The sequence below is a fragment of the Cydia splendana genome, chromosome 2 (assembly GCF_910591565.1).
Source record: "Cydia splendana chromosome 2, ilCydSple1.2, whole genome shotgun sequence".
In the NCBI taxonomy this organism is placed as follows: domain Eukaryota; kingdom Metazoa; phylum Arthropoda; class Insecta; order Lepidoptera; family Tortricidae; genus Cydia; species Cydia splendana.
In genome coordinates, this window is record NC_085961.1 from 30,363,868 (window position 1) to 30,386,854 (window position 22,987).

At 38.8% G+C, this 22,987-nt stretch overlaps 1 protein-coding gene across 1 annotated transcript; it reads right to left on the minus strand.

Annotated features, from left to right (window-relative positions):
- Positions 1–783: 783 nt before the first annotated feature.
- LOC134806132 (iodotyrosine deiodinase 1) lies at positions 784–22,657 on the minus strand. The gene is made up of 4 exons (XM_063779414.1): positions 22,439–22,657; positions 3,642–3,866; positions 2,870–3,186; positions 784–1,831 (listed from the first exon to the last, which is right to left on the minus strand). Exons 1-4 carry the CDS (start codon positions 22,611–22,613, stop codon positions 1,649–1,651), a joined length of 900 nt encoding a protein of 299 aa, XP_063635484.1. The 5' UTR covers positions 22,614–22,657; the 3' UTR covers positions 784–1,648.
- Positions 22,658–22,987: the final 330 nt, after the last annotated feature.

A 22,987-nucleotide genomic window follows, 5' to 3' on the forward strand; every position in this document is an offset into this window, starting at 1 on the left:
GAAATACTTGGCTACTAAGTCGCCTCAGAAGGCGTTCTACATGCTTTCAATAGAAGGACCAAGGATTTTTCCTACAAACGATTGCACAAAGCTTGCAAACCGTAGCAGATGCGACATTGCTTCCACATACTTGGATGTCGCAAAGTTCATTCGCACAGCGAGCCGCGGGCTCTTCCCTGAATCGTTCAAGCTGGAGTTTGATGATATGGAGGGTTTGAATAACACTGATATAGTGGAAGAGATTGGAGGGTGGGACGATGCGAGGGACAGAGAGCTGTGCATTTTCATGGCCAGTCACGGCAGACGTCTGTATTATTGATCCGGTTTTGTTTTTAATCATTTTGATAAAAAGTGTCTAGATGAGGGCAGTGTCTAGTTTTAAACTGTAGGCTTTCTTGTAGGCGTTAAATTTATTTACCACGCTCTAATCTTAATGTAACGAGATCAACTATAACTAATTTAGAAATCTCATTCAATGAAATGATGGTCAACGGGTACATTAGAAATAAAAGTATATTTACAAAACAAAATGCTTTATTGATTTATAATACAATCTTACACACTACGTAGTCCCAAAGCAACTTGTACGAGTACCTAATTAAATCACAATTCTTGAGCACATTCTTAATTCTAGAACTAGGCCTTCCTAATGAGCCTTTTTTTAACACGTAAATCTAATTTAATAAAATTATAGTAGTCATCTGAATAGAGTCTGTTCGGAAAGAGAAGAGTCGCGAAATGTATTGGGCCCCATACATTCCACGACTCTTCTCTTTCCGCACAAACTATATCAGGATACTTTAGCACTTTTTTATAAAGATAGTAAGATAGTTTCAAAATCAATTGAGACTGAGAATATGACCTTTGTCACCAGCCACAATAAAACAAATTGATTGACATCTTATTCACGATCGAGAAGCTATAAGGTATACCCGGATAAGATCGGATGCAGGGTAAGATCGTATGATCGCAATTGCTTTTAAAATAGTAGTTATTTTGCATTACTAGCAATACGATGTGTGACGCTATTTCATCCCGCCCCACTTGCCACATTGTAGTTAGGTTATTTGGTTTGGTGTCTTGAAAAAATGTAATTCAACTTTGAGTGTAGATTACTCCTAAAGTCTCCGGTCTTATCCGGGTATACCTTACACAGAATTATGTACAGTGGACAACATGACACTATCATCTCATCTGTGGAATCAGGTAAGCAATGAGCTTAATTTGAAAGCAAGTTTCCAGTAAAAGGTACTAAGGTAAAGGTAGGTAAGGTAGGTAGGCAGTTATTCTACAAAATTCGTAGAGATTCTTAAATCTTGACCGCTATTGATCATAATCATACCTACATCATAAGACCAAAGTGGCAAATATAAATGCTTTAAGAACATGATGGTTATTGATAGTTTATGCCAAGAGTTCTTGGCGCTATGTGACTCTTTCAAAGGTTCTTGGCATTAAATCTCGTCAACTATTAAAGATTTTGGTCTGATATTATTGGTTTTTACTTAATTTAGCTACTATAATGGTAGCTACAATTATGAGGCTTGAATTGATTTCTTACAATCTGGACCTGGAAGGGTTAAACCAAGAAATCTTGGTGCTATGGGTTTCCTTAAGCCTTTTTTGCCTTTAAAGAGTTGATGACTAGTCATATCTTGACCATGATCTGTTCCAGGGTCTTCCGCTGCAGGTCCGGCACAGTGGCGCCCTCATGAGGCCTGCCGACCGGCAGCAGCAGTTCCAGTCGCTCGTTGCCCGGCCTGCACAGCAGTGCTTTCAGGCGCGCGTTGCAGTTTAAGGGTGTGGACGTCAGGGCTACCAGGCCGCAGTACTGGAAATAGAAGGTAAACCGTAAGTAATTACCCCCTCATTGTTAAAATTTATCTAATCTCTGGTAAATTGCGCTTCTTTTTAACAAAGATAAGTTCAAGTGGCGGATTGGGACAAAATACTACAAACAGAAATAATCTACAAATGGTGGACCTAATGACTAATAGCAATCTGTACCAGTAAACCATCATAAATTTGATCTTTTGATTTATTATAAATTTGAGTGAATAAATAAAGCCATAAGTCATTAAGGGAAATGGAACGAGCTATGTTCAAAGTTTTTCTATAAGATCGCATTAGAAGTGAGGAGATCTACAAAAGATGAAAGGGTCAAAAACAATACTGTGTTCGCGTCTTTCCTGTAGACATACACAAGAGTTAAGGACTATTAAGGTTAATTTTCTTATTTAACCCTTATCCACGTGAAAAGGTCTCTGAATAAAAGGAGGACCTTTTCACGTGCATAAGGGTTAAATAAGAAAATTAATCTTTATAGCTCTTAACTCTTGTGTATGTCTACAGGAAGGACGCGAACACAGTTTTGTTTTTGACCCGAAAGGTCGTTGACATAGTTGTTTAAATCAGCGGTCGGCAACAGGCGGCCCGCGAACCTCTCGATTGCGGCCCGCGAGCCTCCTTGGCTATTTTGTATGTAATATTGACAAACGACAATGTTTGCTAAAGTCACAAATATTACCAAAGTGCGGCCCGCGTCAACTTCGTTAACTACTATGTCAATTATGTGGCCCTTGGCTGCTAAAAGGTTGCCGACCGCTGGTTTAGATAGTTGCTAGACTTAAGTGGCAGAGGTGACTGATAGGACGATGACCAACGAGGTATTAAGGGTTCATGACTACCGCATCAGAAAAAGTCCCCATAAGGTGGGTGGACCAACGACCGCAGATAATCGTTGGATGAGCGCATATGTGCGATCGTTTGACTGTTATTTTCCGACTAGAGTACACTTGAAGCATTATACATCAGTATGTATAACTTAGAAGTCACAAAGTGTGTCGGTTCGGTACTTATATTTATTTACCTGTATCGCAGCCAGTAGAATCCCAGCAGCTATCGCCACACTGATCTCACTATAATAATGCATCCTCTTGGTATTATCTTCTTTCCAAGAGTGCGTCTGCCGAAAAACCAGCAGCAACGCAGGTGCATCAGACAAATATGGCTTTTCAGCCTTCGTCCGGAAAGGTTTCAAGTCTGTCGTCCATTGCTTGGACATCCTCTGTCGGTAGTTGAGGTCTTCTTCTTCTTCTACGATTTCGCGGATGGCTTCCTTCACTTCTGGGTCTTGGACGACCACGATTGTCCAGGGTTCGGTGTGGGCTCCTGATGGGGAGGTGCCTGGAAGAATAACTATTTATAAGTCAATATTTAAGGGAAAACGTATTTGATCTCCTTGCGGGGGGTGAGGATCAGAAAAAAGGGTTTTTTGTAAGGTCCCTGAAGTTTCGCTTGTATGCTTTTTAGGATCCTGTACCAAATGGTACTCTCTGACTAAGCTGACGCTGTTGTTCCGTCGCTCTTTTTATCTATGATCTAACCGATGATCTGTGCTGCCACATTCTCAAAAGCCACTGGACCCGCATGCTTTTAATATACTGTGGTTCACAAGTTTCACAACCTATACAAATGCCTCAACACACTCGAATTACATGCGCCAACCGCCGCTGAGCCATAATATTCCCTAGACCGCTGCAGAATCTCATCATCGGAGCGGTGGACGGGCTTGTATGGAATGTGAGTGTCTTCAGGGATAGCTGAAGATACCAGTGAATTTATTGAGACTGTTTATTTACCTGCAGTCTTAATGATGTTCTCAAGAACCTCCTGTGGAACTGGCTCTGTGCTGAACATCCTCACGGACCGCCGCTGGGCCATCAGCTCGTAATATTCCCTAGACCGCTGCAGGATCTCTTCATCAGAGCGGTGGACCGGCTTGTACGGGACGTGGGGTGTGTCTTCAGGAATGGCTGAAGTTAGGATCGGGTCCGGGTCGTCCTCGGGAAAGTCGCGTTCGCGCCCTGGAAAAGTTATATAGTTTGGTAAAAAAAAACCTCTGATTAAAAAAGTCGCCATCAGATATATCGGAGCGGCTAAGGCGCTCACAAATATCTAACCACGCCTCTATTGTCAGGGCGTTAGAGTGCGTGTTCAGGTATTTTTGAGCACCTCGGCCGCTCCGATACATCTGGGGCGACTTCAAGTATGGACTCACGCGCGAGAACGCAACTTAGCATAAGCTTAGACCGCCTGATGATGGTGACTGATATCGACAATATATCGACCAGATACGGGCCAATAGAATTTCAACTTTATCATATCGATTTAACCCTTAAATGCATGATATTTTCTTTTTGTCCGAAATTAATATATGTATCACATAATTGTTTGCCGATTCTAGGAAAAATAGTTTAAAAAAATATAACTTCGATGTTCACTGCGAAATCAGTGTTAGAAGTTGAATTGGCTAAATCATATTTATGTAAATATGTAATTTTTAGTAATAGATATATGATTTTTTTTACTACCATTAGAAAGGTACACTATTTGTGATTTACCTATGATAAAGTGTTTAAATATAAAATAATTACAAACCCCGAAAACACCGTTCAAAAAATTATCAACTTCTGGATTTTTCCAAGCTTTCCGACTTTTCGTCTTAAAACGAATGTAATTTTTATAAATTAAGAATATTGCGTAAATTTAACCCTTAAATCATCACCCTACTACTTGACGTTTGGTGTAAAGGTGCGTTCAAGAACGTAAGCCTTTCATTTTTTTAATCTGTGAGCTGCCTAATGCTTTGTAGACATTTGGCAACACTATGCATTTAAGGGTTAAGGTTAAAATTAGATGGCATTTTCGGAAAATGTGATTTATTGTCTTCAAATGAATCATTAAAACTGGATTAATTTGAATATATTTGGATATTTTGGGAAAACCTTGTAGATTAGTGCGGCCTGGAAACGGGTTAAATGACAATATTTGTTCGTATGCACAAATAACACACACTAACAATATCACCCTATACTTATACGTAGGTTTCGGTCACAGACGCACTGTCTACTAATGCTACCCCATCATAATAGCTAATGGTTTGTTAAAGTACCATATAGATCCAGAGTTTATCTCTCTAAAGAAATTTTTCGTTTTCATAATTCAAATAACAAATAACTACTTAATAGTTCGAGTGGTTCGAAAAATGGAATCTTGAGCGCTGCGAGGGTTTCACAGCACGAGGGTTAAACAAAATTTGCCCCCGAGTGAAAGACAAAAATTTTACCACTCCAACCCGAAGCAAATATTAAAAGTAAATTATCAAACAAAATCAAACCAAATCAAATCCAAATGAATATTAAATATTTATCATCCAAAATCTTCGTTTAAAGGTCAATTCTACCAGCAAACAACTCAAAATTTGCATTTGATTACTTTGCCTCACATGTGAATAATATGCAACTTTGCTATCAGTTTTTGAAGTGCAAAGTACTTAAGCCTTTCCGAGCTGGTGTGGTGAAAAAAATATTTCTGATAGCATTGCTGTTTTCAGCTTTGTAATAGGCACATTGCTATGATGAAAAATTCAGGCGTTTAGTTAAATACATAATAAGTACTCGCTAGGTACAGTCGGAGAGTAAGGGGAGAACGACGCAAACCATCTAGTCGACCCAACTGTCAACCTCACCTGCCCGCGTCGGCGGTTCGTATGAATAGTCGACGACGGTAGTTCTAGTCATCTAGTAGCTGCCGTGGTGCTCCCTGCTAGATAACGGACGAGGCTCTGGCGACCGAGAAATGGCGGTATAACCATACACCTGTCCGGGCAACCGGGTGGAAGAGGCTGCAGCGGCCTTGGGGTCTAAATAACTTCAAAAATGTCTGGTGCAGAAAGCAAGGGGAAACTACTGCACTAAATTCCCATAGAAAGTCATCATGAAAGTTACACAAAAGAAGAATAAGAGATCGCCATGTGACCCGCCTAGCAACCGGCGCCGTACTGCGTCCGGGGCAGACGGTGGGAAATGTGTTACCGGCCATGCGACTGTGGTAGACCAGGCATCGCAGGGAAATTCTGCTACTGGGAAAACTTTTAAACTGCGAGAAGACAAGAGGATAGGCACATGGAATGTGCGCGGCTTACTCATGGCTGGAAAGCTTAACATCTTGGAGAAGGAGATACTTAGATGTGGTGTCGAAATCTGCGGTCTTAGTGAGACTCATTGGAAAGGTCATGGCCACTTCCTCACTGATAAGAACATCATCTATTTCTCTGGAAATGATACTGAAAGCAAAAACGGAGTCGCTGTCTTGCTACCGAAACCATTAAGAAATTGCGTTCTGGGCTATGAACCCGTGAGTGACCGAATACTGAGCATAAAATTAAAGGCGACGCCCATAAACCTAAACATCGTACAGGTTTATGCACCAACGAGCTCTTCTAGTAATGATTTATTGGAAAGTTTCTATTTAGACCTGGAAAAAACCATCTCAAAAATTCCAAGCAGAGAAATGCTCATGATAATTGGAGATTTAAATGCCAAAATCGGTAAAAATGCTCAAACTCTTGGCCATGTCGCTGGTCCATACGGATTGGGAGTGCGTAATGAGAGGGGGGAACGCCTAATCCAATTCGCAGCAGACAATAACTTGATGATAGCAAACAGTTTCTTCCAGCACCACCCTCGAAGACTATATACCTGGACATCACCTGACGGTAATTATAAAAATCAAATAGATTACATCCTCATCAGAACAAGGTGGAAGACTTCTATTAAAAATGCTCATTCTCTTCCCGGAGCCGACTGCGGATCAGATCACCAGCTACTGATCTCAAGGATGCAGATTAAACTTAAAGCAGCTAGAAAGATAAATAAACAACGAAGGATGGAGGTGAAGGATAACACTAAGTTTACAGCGATACTTGAGAAAAATTGGGATCAATGGATTGATAGGAAGTCAGCTGGGCCCAGTTCAGATCAGCTGTGGATCAGTTCAAAAATCCTATTAGAAAACGCAGTTAAAGAGTGTAATACACCTTCGACGACTTTAAAGCGGCAACACTGGATGAGCGATGATACTCTGAGGCTGGTTGAGGAGAAACGAAGACTCAAAGCGATGGGTGCTAATATCCAAAAATGTAATAACCTCTCTGCTAAAATCCAAGCTGGGTGCAGGCGAGACCTAAATAATCATCTGCGAAAAATCTGTGCAGAAGTTGAAGTCCATGCAGACAAATACGAAACCAGAGACCTCCATCAGAAGATCCGGTCACTAACAAGGACTCTTTCATCGAAGACCTGGGCTATAGAAAATCTTAATGGTGAGCTAGTTACGGAAATAGATAAGATATCTGAAACATGGAAGGTTTATTGTAAAGGCCCATTTACACGATACAAGATTCTTGAACAAGAATTGGCAATAATTGTATGCAAGTTTTGCCGTGCAATAATTGAATTCAAGAATTGAATAAAAGTGTTTATACATGAGCAATAGCCAAAATCTTGAATACAATTATTGCATTCAATTCTTGATAGGCAATATTCTTGACCGTATTTCGTTTACACCAAAGAAATTTATTGAACGGCAATAATTGCATGCAAGTCTTGACAGGTCTAAACTTCAAGTTGAATCAAGTATGATGTATTGAAGCCATATTGAAGCAAGAATTGAAGCGATTTGCATTGGCAGATTTTCATTCAATATTGAACGTTTTTTGTGGGTAGTAAAACTGATAAAATGAGCAAAAATTATTTGAAATTAGTTAGTTCGGAGATAATTAAATTCATAGAAATTTATAGAAGTCATCAATGTGTGTGGGACAAAGAGGATAAAAATTATAAAAACCGTGAGGCTCGCGAGGCTGCCCTTGTAGCTTTTTCTATAGAATTTGGGGTAGAAGGTTTTGGTCCCAAAGAAATAATGAAGAAACTTAAGAGCATAAGAACGCAATATAAAGCTGAAAAGAAGAAAGTGAAGGATTCAATGGGAACTGGATCTAGCAGTGCTGATGTTTATAAGCCAAAACTCGATTGTTTTTAATGAACCTTTTACCTGTATAAAATCATTTAATGCCAAATAAATCGCGTTAAGTACTTCAACCAAAAACGTACTTATGGTGCACTTAGGTACTCTAAATAACTGAGACAAAGTGCCAAGTATGTATGTTACTTCTAGCTTAACGTGAGCCGGAATTGCATTACGCATCACTGTGTTCTGTCTTTGAATTGTAGAACTTATTTTATCGAGCAAGTAAGAAAACTGAGGTTAGTTTACACGAAACATGTTCTTGATCTCGGCTTCATCCTCAGCTCGTAGCTCCCGGCACAAAGTGTTCGAAGCTCCGAGCAAACTTCTTCTGTCTATCCATTTTTTGTCCAACATCTTTTTCTTCTACTTTTGTGACGTTTTTCTAACAGTTTTTCTCGTAACACAGTTGCTACTATAGCAGCGACAAGGAACACACCTTCGCGTACGGAATCCATGTCGACAATAAAGTATGGATTGGCAATTCTTGAATTCAATTAATTGCACTAGGCTTCGTTTACACGTATGCCAGTATTGAATTCAAGTTGCTACTTGAATACAAAAATGTCATGTATGTTTAGATAGTGCAAGTTTTTTGTTGCCTCAATTTTATTGTATTGAATGTTCAAGAATCTTGTATCGTGTAAATGGGCCTTAAGGCTTTGTTTCAAGATCCAAACTCACACGAATTTCCATCAACAGACCCAGGGAATGATTTAGAACCAGACATTCTTAAAGAAGAGGTACGTGCCGCAATCAAACATCTGAAAACTGGAAAAGCTACTGGTATAGATGTAATCCCGATTGAAGTAATTAAGGCTGCTGGAGATTACGGAGTTCAGATATTTTATACTATATGCAATAAAATCTGGCAGACCGGTACATGGCCAAAAGAATGGGTCCATTCAGTGTTTATTCCCCTTCATAAAAAAGGCTCCACAAAAGTGTGCAGTAATTATAGACTCATTGCTTTAATATCTCACGCAAGTAAAATACTACTTCACATTCTGAATGAGCGCCTTAAGACCTTCCTCTCGAAAGAAATTGCCCCTGAACAGGCAGGTTTTGTAAAGGGAAAAGGCACCCGCGAGCAAATTTTTACTGTACGCCAGATCATCGAGAAAGCGCGAGAGTTCAACAAGCCTACGTACATTTGCTTTGTTGATTTCTCGAAAGCGTTCGACTCGGTGAAGTGGCCAGTCTTATGGAAATCTTTGCTGGATATGGGCACACCAAAACACCTTGTACACTTACTCAGGCATCTATACAAGAGCGGAACAGCATCAGTTAGAACGGATGAAACGCTGTCGAGTGATTTCCACCCTGATGCAGGAGTACGCCAAGGTTGTATAATTTCGCCTCTACTATTCAACATTTATACAGAGATGATAATGAGAATTGCCTTGGAAGATTGGCCAGACGGGGTCGTAATTGGCGGTAGAAGGATCTCCAACTTACGTTATGCGGATGACACGACCTTATTCGCAACTAGTGCTCGTCATATGGAAGATCTGCTGCATAAGATGGAAGCTACAAGCCGTGAATTTGGATTGAAAATAAATCGCACAAAAACCAAAATGATGATTGTCGACCGCGTCAATAACAACTTACCAGGGATCACACACATAGGAAATTGTGAGGTTGTCCAATCATATATTTACCTTGGGGCGTTAATATCCAACGAAGGCGGGTGCATAGACGAAATCAAGCGGCGCATGGCGATTACTAGGTCTGCTATGGACAAAATGAAAAAGATTTGGGGTAATAGGAACATTACCAAGACCACGAAAACCAGACTCGTTTACTGCCTAATATTCCCCATTTTCCTTTATGCGTCGGAGACATGGACCCTTCGTGAAACCGAGAAGAAAAGAGTTGACGCTTTGGAGATGTGGTGCTGGAGACGGATGCTAGGAGTATCGTGGACAGAGTTTCGTACAAATGACTCCATATTAAAAGAACTCGGCATCAGACAGCGCCTATCAACCACAGTGGAGTCACGCATTCTGACTTTCTTCGGCCATGTTTCTCGTCGTGGTAATGACTCCATAGAGCGTCTCGTAGTGCAGGGAAAGGTCGAAGGCACCAGGCCACGTGGTAGATCACCAATGAGATGGACAGACCAGATCAAGGCCGCAACTAAGTGCTCGGTTTACGAATGTACCCGGAAAGCTGCAGTCCGCGACGAATGGCGCCGTATTAGCAAGATCATCACTCATCGAGATTCACAATGATGACCACGACCACTCTGGCAAGAGTGTACCGACTAAGAAGAAGAAGAGGTACAGTCGACGTCAAGCTGTAAACAGCAATGTTCCTATCAGAAATTATTTTTAGTTATTTGTTTTAAGGCGACGTGGTGAAAACAAAATTACTAAACCACAATAGCATAACTCACCCTCGGGTGATCTTTATAAAATCGACACAAGTGCGATTAAAATACTGTGAAATTACCTGTGTGTAATCGTATCGATCAATTTTCCGCTTATTTTGAGCGACCGTTGATATCACTACTTACTACCTACTAGCTATAGGTACCTACTACAAACGAACGTTAGTTTATAAGGATAATGAAAATCATAGTCTAATAAAACATGGTCTTCCATTCCCAGAGTGACACGGGCCTACGTCACAACAACATGGCCGCTATATATAGCGCTATCGCATATTATCATATAGCGCTGTCGCATGATGACGTAGGCCCGTGTCAGTTAGGTGACCTAGAAAAGACGGGAATGGAGTACCAGGCGGAGTATATTATTATACCATGATGAAAATATTATAATATTTTTCAAGCTCAATGGGTAGGGTAGAGCGACAGGTGTCATGTAACTGTATTGATATGACACCTGTCAGCGTACCCATCGAGTTTGAAAAACTCTTGATACTTTATGGGACGATATGACGATATTTATGTGTAATCTACATAGAATTTTTATTGCTCAGGTACATAACCTGAACAATAAACATAATTATACTTAGGCATTTAAATCCATAGTTTTGTTTAAGTAGGTAGTAAATATATACACCTTATTCTTCGAAACTTTAGAAACTCTACTTGGTCAAGCAAATCTTGTCAGTAGAAAAAGGCGCGAAATTCAAATTTTCTATGGGACCATGGTATAATAATATACTCCGCCTGGTACTCTATTCCGAGATTCGCGTATGACCTAACTGACACGGGCCTACGTCATCATGCTGTTTACAGGTTCTCAAACTTTAAAATGTGGGAGAATTTTAACCAACGGTGAAAATTATTTTAACGGCATTAATTTTAAGTTATTCATGTAGAAACATAGTAAAATAAAACAAATCTAATGTATTAAATTAAACTTTATTTATCTATACAAGACAAACGTTTGAAAAACTAATTCACAGTTACACATTAATTACCAAGCTTACGGCGTGAAAAGTTTGGAAAACACTGCGACTGCTGACACTGAGCGAGAAGGAAATAACAATTAACACGCGTTCGACAAGGATGACGGTCAGGGCATGAAGTTATCTAGATCCGAATTGTCAAATGTGACAGCGCTATCCTGTGTTGTCAGTAGTGTAAACAGAATTACCCGAACGTCTAAAATTTCTGTCGTGAATCGGAAGATATTGCTAACGAATAATTAAAAATGACGTGTTATTGTAAAATTTAAGATAAAATACATATAAATGAAAATTATAAAATTATAAAGAAATATTTTAACTTATTAACCATAGGTATAATGTACCCATGCAACATGTTATGTTGAAATAAAGTGGCAATGTTATTGTGACGTAGGCCCGTGTCACTCTGGGAATAGAAGACCATGTTTTATTAGACCATGTATGGGACGATAACCCTTCGCGCCTACATTTTTTAAATTTGCCGCCTTTATCTACTGACAAAATTTGCTTGACCAAGTATAGATGTGTAATATAATATCTGTAAATAAAAGACAGATCATGATTGACTTTTTAGTAGGTAATATTTTGACGATTTTGATCACCACACAACTTAGTCCCATAGTGAGTTGAGTTGAGTAAGGTTTGTGTTGTGGGTACTACTTAGATAACGATATATAATAGGTATATGTAATACATAGATATATAAAAAATACTAAGTGTACTTAAATACACAGGAAAGCATCCAGAACTAGGAAAAGATGTGACATACTTAAATGTAGAACAAAGTTAACTCTGACCTACGATACTACTGGTCACTTCACTTATCTGTCTGACACATTTACTTACTTAGTCAATGGCAGCTATAATAATATGTTTTACAAAGAAACATTAAAGCCCCTTGAACCTTTGATTTCTAGACTCACTTAGATCTTACAATGTAAGTAGGTTACAATTATTAGCATGACATTAACCTGAGCATTGTATCTCATCCTATCAAGGTAGTTCAACAAACTTATTAAAATGATCGTTTTCTTTCTAACCTTGGTCATGTTCAGTCAGCACATCTATTAAATTAGTTAGTTTTGCTGACAGTACCTACCATATCCTACAAATATATAAGGTAATACAGTCAAAGAATTCAAAGTACCTAGGTATCATTTCGTACTTTGCCACAGTGAGAATCTGAGAATCTATAAATAAATATCGTCAGGTGACGCAAAAGTCACTAATTACAAAAAAAAAAACAAAAATCGACCTTCTTTTAGTACTAATATGGTTCACCTTGCGTGCTTGTCACCCAACGATATGCAAGTCGCTAGGGACCTCATACTATTGTCACCGTACCATACTGTATGTTAGTACAGGTGAGTATTCCTAGTTTAACCTGATATCATTGTTTGAATTATTATTGGTGCATGGTAATTTTTTCACGCTTAGCTCACATAAAAAACAAAAACATTACCAGGCTAAAAATAGCGGAAGGCAGACTCGATGTTTTTTTATGTTGTTAAGGGCGTTTGCGTCGCGAAAAAATAAAAATGCTGAACCGACTTATCGTTGAAACTTGTTCTAAGAAGTAGTTACGCGCGTCACTATTCGCAATCGTATTAATGTTAAATACGTCAATAATTTAAAATTCGCCTTTTTCTGCCAAATAGTAAGGTCAGGCGTGTATTTTTAGTAGCAAGGTAAAGGCTCATCTTTACATTTTATATCAGTATTTAGTAATTTTAGCAAATTTTTTGCTACTTACATCTCTGTACCTAGCGAATAGATCTGGGGGCACGGCAGTGCCCCCGCCAAGTCGAGCAAAACAAAGAGGCACGGCCGTACCATCCTTTTCTCGAAGCGATTCAGGCCATTTTCGACGTCCTGTAATTTTGTGCTTATCTTAATCACAAAACAATTATTTTAAGATCGACTTTATTAAATAATAGATTTTCAAATTAAGGTTCTCAACTCTCAATTTTTTGTTTTCGTAAGTACCTAAGTATTTTCCTCTGAGTTATCGACGTTATTAGGAAAGTTCTTTTCTTATAATAAAAATTATATGAATTAAAAAAAACAAGTATAAGTAGTAGTACCTACGGCTTGAAATGTCTGAATTATGTAGGTACATATATACCTACCTAATTAATAGTTGATTCCGTCAATTGTCCTCAAATTTTATAAAAACGCCTACATAATATATTGATCTAGTTGCATTTATAGTAACTCATTAACTGACTTAGGTACCTACTATTTGTAGTGCTTATAACGACCACAAAATTATGCCTGTATTACTACTTACTCAAACTGGACTTATAATCTTGTAGGTACCCACCTATTATTAGGCAATTTTTATGTTAGAATGCTTTTTTGAAGTCTAGCCTTTTTGTTACAGATCACAAATCGGCTGTAACTCGCGTGTGTATTCTACATAAATTCATCATAAACAATTATTATAATGTAGGTACTGATAACCGATTATGTGGTTTGCTCGAACGCAGCCCTACGGTAGGTGTCAATGGTGACACTAGGACTGGCGCGACCCGGACTGTCAGAAGAGGATCGCCCGCGCCATTACTGCGTCGGAGTGTGATTTACTTGAAGCTACGCCTGTTTTCCAAGTTTTATGTATTAAATCCTTTATTTAATGATGTATGGTGTTTTCTCCCTTAACAGTTCAGAAGTGGGATAACTACAAATGCTATAACTACAAATGCTATAACTACAAATTATATGTGAATGATTGCACACAAATGAGTAAGTAATACTGTCCTGTGTGAAAGGTTTTGGCAGTATAAGAAATATGATCAGCGACACAAAATTGAACAAGGTAAGGCCAAATTAAATTGTTGTGTTATGTGAGCGACATTCACATATAATTTGTAGTTATAGCATGGTTAAAATAATAACAAGTGAGTGGTCAGATATATAATTGACTTACACCAAATTATACTCAAAGCAGCTATTGAGGCATGTTCCTAACATATTCAAATTGTCATGCACCTACACTAAATAATTAGTATGTGTTAATATGTTTCAAATAAAATAGAACAGGTCAGCATAGCCACTAAAGGCCTGTGATGTCCAAATGGAAAGGATAAAGTGACATGTGCCGTTAATAAGGAGCTGTAATGTTGACTGTACTTTAACATGCAGTCAGTTCAGTGAATAAATAAGTATAAAATAAGAACAATTGATATGGTGATGATACTTCTAAAAGAGTTCATTTAAATTATTTACTATTCATATACATATTATGTTGATGATTGAAAATTGTGTCATTTTAAGAGACCTACTAGTTAAGTCTTGGTCAGTCATGAAAATTTAGTCAAAACTTAGTAAAGTGCAATAATCTTGTATCTAATTGACAAATAATAATGTGGAATAAGATGTGACAGAAAACAGATCACATATTTTTGTTGTTTGTTAAATGCATTGCATGTTGTGTGTTGCAGAATGTACTTCTTGAGCCGCGGTGCGAGACTGAGGCAGCCTGTGTGATATCGAGACTAAGTCCCATCTATATGCTCAAAGAGCCACCGATACAAATGTACACCGATACAAACCTATATAACAAAAAAAAAAAAAAAAACATTTTAACAAAAAAAATACAAATATATAAATACACAAAAAAAGGGAGGCTTAGCAAGCCTATGAGACGTATCAGCTTGGCGAGCCATGATACGAATGCTTAGCGAGCCTGTGAGACGTATCAGCTTAACGAGCCCATGATACGAATGCTTAGCGAGCCTGTGAGACGTATCAGCTTAACGAGCCCATGATACGAATGCTTAGCGAGCCTGTGAGACGTGTCAGCTTAGCGAGCCATGATACGAATGCTTAGCGAGCCTGTGAGACGTATCAGCTTAACGAGCCCATGATACGAATGCTTAGCGAGCCTGTGAGACGTATCAGCTTAACGAGCCCATGATACGAATGCTTAGCGAGCCTGTGAGACGTGTCAGCTTAGCGAGCCATGATACGAATGCTTAGCGAGCCTGTGAGACGTATCAGCTTAACGAGCCCATGATACGAATGCTTAGCGAGCCTGTGAGACGTGTCAGCTTAGCGAGCCATGATACGAATGCTTAGCGAGCCTGTGAGACGTATCAGCTTAACGAGCCCATGATACGAATGCTTAGCGAGCCTGTGAGACGTATCAGCTTAGCCAGCCCATGATACGAATGCTTAAAGAGCCTATGTTACAAAAATTCTTAAAGAGCCTGTGTTACAAATATGCTTAAATAGTCCATAAAACGTATCAACTATCAGCTTAAAGAGCTTGTGATACAAATGCTTAAAGAGCTAATATTACGAATCTGCTTAAAAAGCCCATGTAATAAATTTTCTTAGAGGTCATGTTACACATCTGTTAAAGAGCTCTATAATACAATTAGCTTAAAGAGCCCATAAATTAAAGTTGCTTATAGAGAGCCTATGATTTAAAATTACTCAAAGGGCTGAACAAATAAATAAAAGTCCAGTTGAGGTGTGTGTGCTAAGAGCTGACAGTTCATCTACGACATCTGCGTGATGTTTTCCATCAGTAACTGTTATTCACTTTGAGAGGTGACAATTTATTACAAGATGTTTGCTTTAAGAGCTGACAGTTGTCTACAATGTAGACTCTACATGATGTTTGCTTTAAGAGCTAATATTTGTTTACATTGTTTTAATTCAGGAGTTAATATTTGGTGTTAGCTTTAAGAGCTGACAATTATTATAGGATGGTTGCTTTAAGAGCTTATAACTGTCTACAAGATTTAAAAAAAAAAAAGGTTGATAGTATACAGTTTTCATTTAGAAGTTGATATTTGCTTTAAGAGCTGAGAGTTGCCTACAAAATATTTACTTTAAGAGTGAATATTTGTCTACATGATGTTTTCCTTTAGAGGTTGAGATTTGGTTTAAGAGCTGACAGTTGCCTACAAGATGTTTGCTTTATGAGCTCACAGTTGTCTACAAGATGTTTGCCTTAAGAATTTATATTTGTCTACCTGATGCTTTCCTTCAGGAGTTGATACTTGCTTGAGAGGCTGAGTATTGTCTACATCATGTTTCATTTGAGAACTGTAATGTGTCTATATGACAATTGCTTTAAAGGGGTCACTCTTGACTACATGATAATTCTTTAATTCTCCTAAAATAAAATAAAAAGAGATAGTACGCGGTTAGATATAATATGAGCCGACGACTGCTCATTGTTTGAGAGTTGATCGAATTTACAATAAAGTGATAACTTCATAAAAACTACAATACTTACTACAGTGCTTAAAGAGCCTTACTTTAACAAATAGGAAACTTTGATGTGACCTAAAGGGGTCTCAACATCAGAATATGACTTGGCACTGTAACAGATGCAAATTGGCTTGTGTTTTGTTTGATATGTGTAGCACAGTCATCGCGGTCAACGGAGTCGCTGAGTACCAGTAGGCTGCGTCACGATTCCCTTTAACCGACTTCGGAGGTGCGCGAAGACGGAAGTACTGTGGTGCTACATGCTGACCTTCGTGGGCGAAGGTTTTTTCATCAGGAGGCCGAACTGATAACCGATTATGTGGTTTGCTCGAACGCAGCCCTACGGTAGGTGTCAATGGTGACACTAGGACTGGCGCGACCCGGACTGTCAGAAGAGGATCGCCCGCGCCATTACTGCGTCGGAGTGTGATTTACTTGAAGCTACGCCTGTTTTCCAAGTTTTATGTATTAAATCCTTTATTTAATGATGTATGGTGTTTTCTCCCTTAACAGTACCTACAATCGGCGTAATCGCGCATCCGTAATGATGATATCAATAATCGAAAACAATTGCAACATGACGCGGCATATGGAGGTCGCGTGGGATTTGTTGGAGTTTACTGTTTTCATAGAAATGTGTTTTACTTACTTATACAGGGCGTTTTCTTTAATAACCTGCAATTAATGTACCATTTTACGATGTGAATTTATCTTAAGTCATACTGCTTTTACTATGGGACCAACACCGAAATCATGAAAAAAAAACTTGTTGCAGTTTCGAACTGGTTTTGATACGACCTTGGCGATCGTCTTGGTGGTTGGAGCCATTGACGTATATCTCAGGACTCTAAAAATGGCACTAGTTCAGTGGTGCCACTCACGAATTCGAGCCAATCGTGCAGTCTAACGCAACTAGTATCGACCAATGGCGCGCGTGATGCGAACTCATCAACCAATCGCTTTGTAGCGGTGTCACACCGCTGTGTACTGGCCCCATGCCCCATTTTTATAGAATAGAATAGAATCTCATTTAATCAAGTAGGATTTTACAATCTCTTTTGCATCGTCAAAGTACATTATAAATAAATTAAAATTAAATTAAAAAATAAATAACAGCTTACAAAATTCAACAATTACAATTTACTACCGATACAAATAGGTACATTTCATAATAATTAATTTATTTATTCTCTTTGGGGGAGGCCTATGTCCAGCAGTGGACGTCCTCTGGCTGATATGATGATGATGATGATGATGAATTTATTAATAGACGGCCATGCATCTTTATCATTAATATAATCTTAGGCTGTGTAATATGCCTTATGCAGTAGACTAGATTTGACATATTTCTTATTTCCCGTAAGGCCAGTCCTGAGATATGCGTCAATGACTGGCGCGCATCTCACGCATGACTTTCACATCATTTCGCATGCACCAGTCAGCGGTCGTATCAAAACAAGATCCAAACTGTAACAAGTCGTTGAATCTGAATCATTCTCCTTCTTATTCTCGCAGAGGTTTTTCTTCACTACCGGCGGTAGGTTTTTTTTATCAGTTTTATCACTCGTCAGGATCAACGTCCGTTCAACCAACTGTTGTTGCTTTTGTTTTGTTTATATTTATGTAACTTTCGTATCTGATATATAGATGAGTTTTTCGGAACTTAAATATGTACTTTCGTACATATTTAAGTTAAGCGACTGGCAAATATCAAATGATATTTCTATCGTTTGATATTTGCCAGTCGCTTTTCGGTGAAGGAAAACATCGTGAGGAAACCGGACTAATCCCAATAAGGCCTAGTTTCCCCTATGGGTTGGAAGGTTAGATGGCATCAGACGCTTTTGTAAAAACTAGTACTTACGTCAAATCATGGGATTAGTTGTCAAGCGGACCCAGGCTCCCATGAGCTATGGCAAAAATGCCGGTATAACGCGAGGAATAAGATGAATATTGTGAGCTCGACAAAAAACGAGAGGAGCTTAAGGCTCGGCCGCCAGCCTCAATTTCCTACAATTATATAGGTGGTGTGCTGACGTGCCCAAAATGCGCTCGAGTATTTAGCAAGAAGATAGGATATGTGAGCCACTTAAGGGCGCACCAGAGAGTGGATCAGCTACACTCTAATAACACGAGTTAAAAATTGCCTACTCCAGAGCACACAGTCGCTGTGGCCGAAATCGGTCAGGAGAGCATCATCATCATCATCATGCTTGAAGATATACAGGGTAGCCCAAAAATACGTTGACAACGGTTTTTCTAATTATTTTATTAAGTACTTCCTGCATATTTATTTACATACAATATATATACAGTGGTACTACTAAACTAAATTAATAACTAGCTTAAATCTAAAATAGGCCCTTGAGGCATTGTACCAAGGATGCTGGCGGCATTTCCTCGCTGTATCGCAATGCTGATACGTTGTGCGAGGTAGCCGCCAGCTCTTCGTAAGTACTTACGTAACTGGTACAAAGTAAAAAATTAAAACTACAGTCTTTTTATGCAACAAAAATTAATTGTCTTCAAAATAGCCTCCTTTCGCTTTGATATACAAACGAAAAACGTTTGTTAAAATTTTCAACGAAATGCCGCAGCTCCTCCAAGGATATTTTGTCCCATTCTTTGGTAAGTGTTGCTTTTAGGGCGTTTACACTTTTGTGTTTAGTAGCACAGGCCCTTTGTCTCTAAAATTGACCACAACCTATAATCCATTGGATTTAGATCAGGCGAGTAGGGTGGCCACACATGAATCCGGGAAAATTATCTTTGCACCACTGCTAATTTTCGCGGATTCATAAGTTCAAAAGAGTGGCCACCCTACTAAAAAATATCATTTAAGTACCTCAGCTAAAAAAAATTTATGCAAAAAAAGAAATAAAATAGTGTCCTAGAACAGATAATTGTCACTTTGACCCTTCCTAATAGCAGGGAAGAAAAGTGCCACTTTGATCCCTCCTAGCAGGGAAGAAAAACCCCTTTTTTTAAAGGGGTCATCCATTAATTACGTCACACGAATTTCTAGGTATTTTACCCCTCCCCCCCTCCTTGTCACACTTGGTCACATTTGGCAAACCCCTCCCCCCTGGTGTGACGTCACATTTTTTCAACGAAATCGGCAAATATTCATTTAATATTATATCGATCTGGTTTCGTATGATATACTTTGGCAAAAGCTGACAAATGAGACCAGTGTCCCCGAGGATTTGATTGAGATCCTAAAGTTTTGGTACGGGAACCAGATCAACTCGGTCAGGTGGGCGGGCGTTCACTCGGGTGAATACCGTCTAGAATGTGGAGTAAGGCAGGGCGGGCTGTCCTCCCCTAGGTTGTTTAACCTATATGTGAACCAGCTTATGGATGAGCTCAACAATGCCTATGTCGGATGCTCCGTGGATGGCAAATCCATAAATAACATCAGTTATGCTGATGATATGGTGTTGTTGAGCCCATCCATGAGTGCACTTCAAGAGTTGCTGGATATCTGTGAGAGGTACTCGGTGAGACATGGGCTAAGGTACAATGGGAAAAAGAGTGAGGTACTTGTTTTCAAAGCAGGAAGAAAATTCTATAAAACAGTACCTCCTGTGACCTTGGGCGGGGAACCACTCAGGGTCACTAAAAAGTTCAAATACCTTGGTCACTGGGTCACCGAGGACCTAAAAGATGACCTCGACATAGAGAGGGAGCGTAGAGCGTTGGCCGTTCGCGGAAATATGCTGGCGCGCAGGTTTGCCAGGTGTAACAAAGACGTGAAAAGGACGCTTTTCAAAGCTTTTTGCCAATCTTTTTACACCTGCAGCCTGTGGGCCGGCTATACTCAGCGAGCGTACAATGCTCTACGAATACAATATAACAACGTTTTCAGGATGCTAATGGGGCTGCCACGTCACTGTAGTGCGTCCGGAATGTTCGCGGAGGCGCACACAGATGACTTTTATGCAATTATACGCAACAGATCGGCGTCACTTATGCAGAGACTGTGTGGCAGTACCAATAGCATCCTGAAAACGTTGGCAGGTAAGATGGATGCACCACTGCTCATGCACTGGAATGGACTGCATGTGGCAGCCACAGATGCTGAGAAGTGGTGCATTTAGGTTGCCTAGTTATATTTATTTTTTAGTATGTAGATAGGTTTATTATTAATATTTTGTAATTAATGTAACTAACCTTAATTAATTTTAAGATTTGTTGTACCTACTAACAATATTATGGATCTCTGGATTTGAAATAAATAATTGAATTGAATTGAATTGAATATATCAATAAAATATTTTTGACAAAAGAAATATTAGTAATTTTATAACCTAAAACTGATTAAGAAATAAAATTAAACGAATAAAAACGATTATCGTTTCAAAAACTTGTTATTTAACTGTATAGCGAATAAAATAATTTAAATAAATTTTCGGTTACTGATGAAGTTAAAGTGACGTCACAAAGTTTGTGACTCCTCCTCCCCCTTGTCACAACATGTCACATTTTCTTGACCCCCTCCCTCCCCCTAAACGTGTGATGTAATTAATGGATGACCCCAAAGGTGATGTGAAAAATATTAAGCCAATGTCATAACTCATAAGTACTCGTATTTCTAACAGTTTGAATAGCCTTACGGAGCAGGTACAAGTTACCAAGTTGGTCTAATGATGTAACTAAGTAACAACCGGCTTCCTAAGTACCTGGTACTTGCACATTTTAATGTACACAGAAGCAACTAAAACGTTTCACTTTGAACGACCATTCCTATAAATAGTAAGAGATTTTGAGTGCTCTTTAGTGTAATAGGTATTTAACATTGTAATTTGACAATGTAATTTGATAACGGTAAATCCTCCTGACGACCAGCGTCCTATACGTGGTACGTAGGCCCCAATCAAGTTTTGACTTTTTTGCTAACTTGATAAACACCCTTATTCTATTCTAATAATAGAGGTCACTGAAAAATATCAATCAACTGGGAACAAAATACCTATATATTGGCAGTGTACTATTACAACACCTACAATCTCTACTTGATTGACTATCGATTGATTAGGTACACATGTTTCATTAATTGATCGACTATGTGCGATAAGCACGATAACGCGCAAAGAATTTGATTATATTTTTTGAAAATTCCCGTATTTTAGTACCAAGGGCAGGCCAAGAGGGAGCAGCGGGCAGCTTAGTCGGACGTGATTAATGGGCAGCCCCTCAGCAAAATCTTATGAACGTATGTACAAAATTATAAATATATTTATAAAGAAAATAGGAATCAATATCAATATTCGTGATAAACAGACAAATAAATTCCCTGATCGGGACTCGAACCCAGGACCTGTTGCTTCATAGGCAGAGTCACTAGTGTCACTACCGAACTAGGCTAGGAGGCCGTTTAAAAACTTATTTACTTTTAAAACTTCCAGACGGACGAAGACGCGGGAAGAGGCAAGTATTTAATAAAGGTTTTATAAAGCTGTTAAATGCAGGTACATATTGACCTGGTTATAGGTATTAGGTACCTGTATTCATACATTAATGCCTAATGTTATCGGAACTGTAAACAAAACACGGTGTATAACTTGTATAACTCAGGACACTCAGGTACTACTCAAAGTTACTCAACCTTACCTACAACCTTAGTCTACCTACTCACGCACTTTTCTATTTTATAAACAAAGTTATTAAACACTGTTGTATAGGTAACCACTGTTTAAAATTGTACTTATTTTAAATGTGAACCATAATTTATATTTTAGTGATGGTTCCTACTATAAGCATTTAGGTTCCTAAATTAAAATTAAGTATAAAATAAATATTTAGTTTGCTATTTCTTAACTCTAAAGACTAGCTTTTCCTTTCAGTGTATTTTTTTTAGTTTCCTTTTATTTATTTGTTGTGTTTTTAGGTATCTACACAGCCTACACTCATCAAACCTCTCCCGCTAATATAAAGTATTTAAAACAGATTAAAAACTAACCTCTCCCGGTCCCTGCTCCATTTAGCGCCAATCTTTTGGCATTATGCCGCACCGCCTGAGCCTCAACCCTCTTCTTATGAAACAAAGTAAACATCACGAAAGAAACCAATAACATCGTGTACACAATAAAACAGTGGTTCTCGAGCGTCCATATCGACGCGGAAATAAAGTTCATTTTAACAAATTAAACACCTAACCGGCACAAGCGACGCGATCGAAGACAACCAACTAACTACAGTTGATTTCGATTATTTATTTCATTTGCTAAGCTATTTGCGTCTGATAAAATGGAACTCATTCAATTTTAAACCTTGCTTGCTTGTGTTAAGAATTACAATGATTGTAATGGAGTGTAAATGTCGAATAGTTGGCTGGTATTCTGTTGGCGGGCTTTGTGACGGCCTTGGCTTTTTATTTTGCTATCATTTTATGCATGTGAGCGCAAAAAGCGCTCGTCTCGCAGTTTATTGCACCTTGTGTCATATATTTAAGCTCCACGAGGCACGAGGTAATGAAAAATGTATGGGATCCATGAAATTTTATACCTGA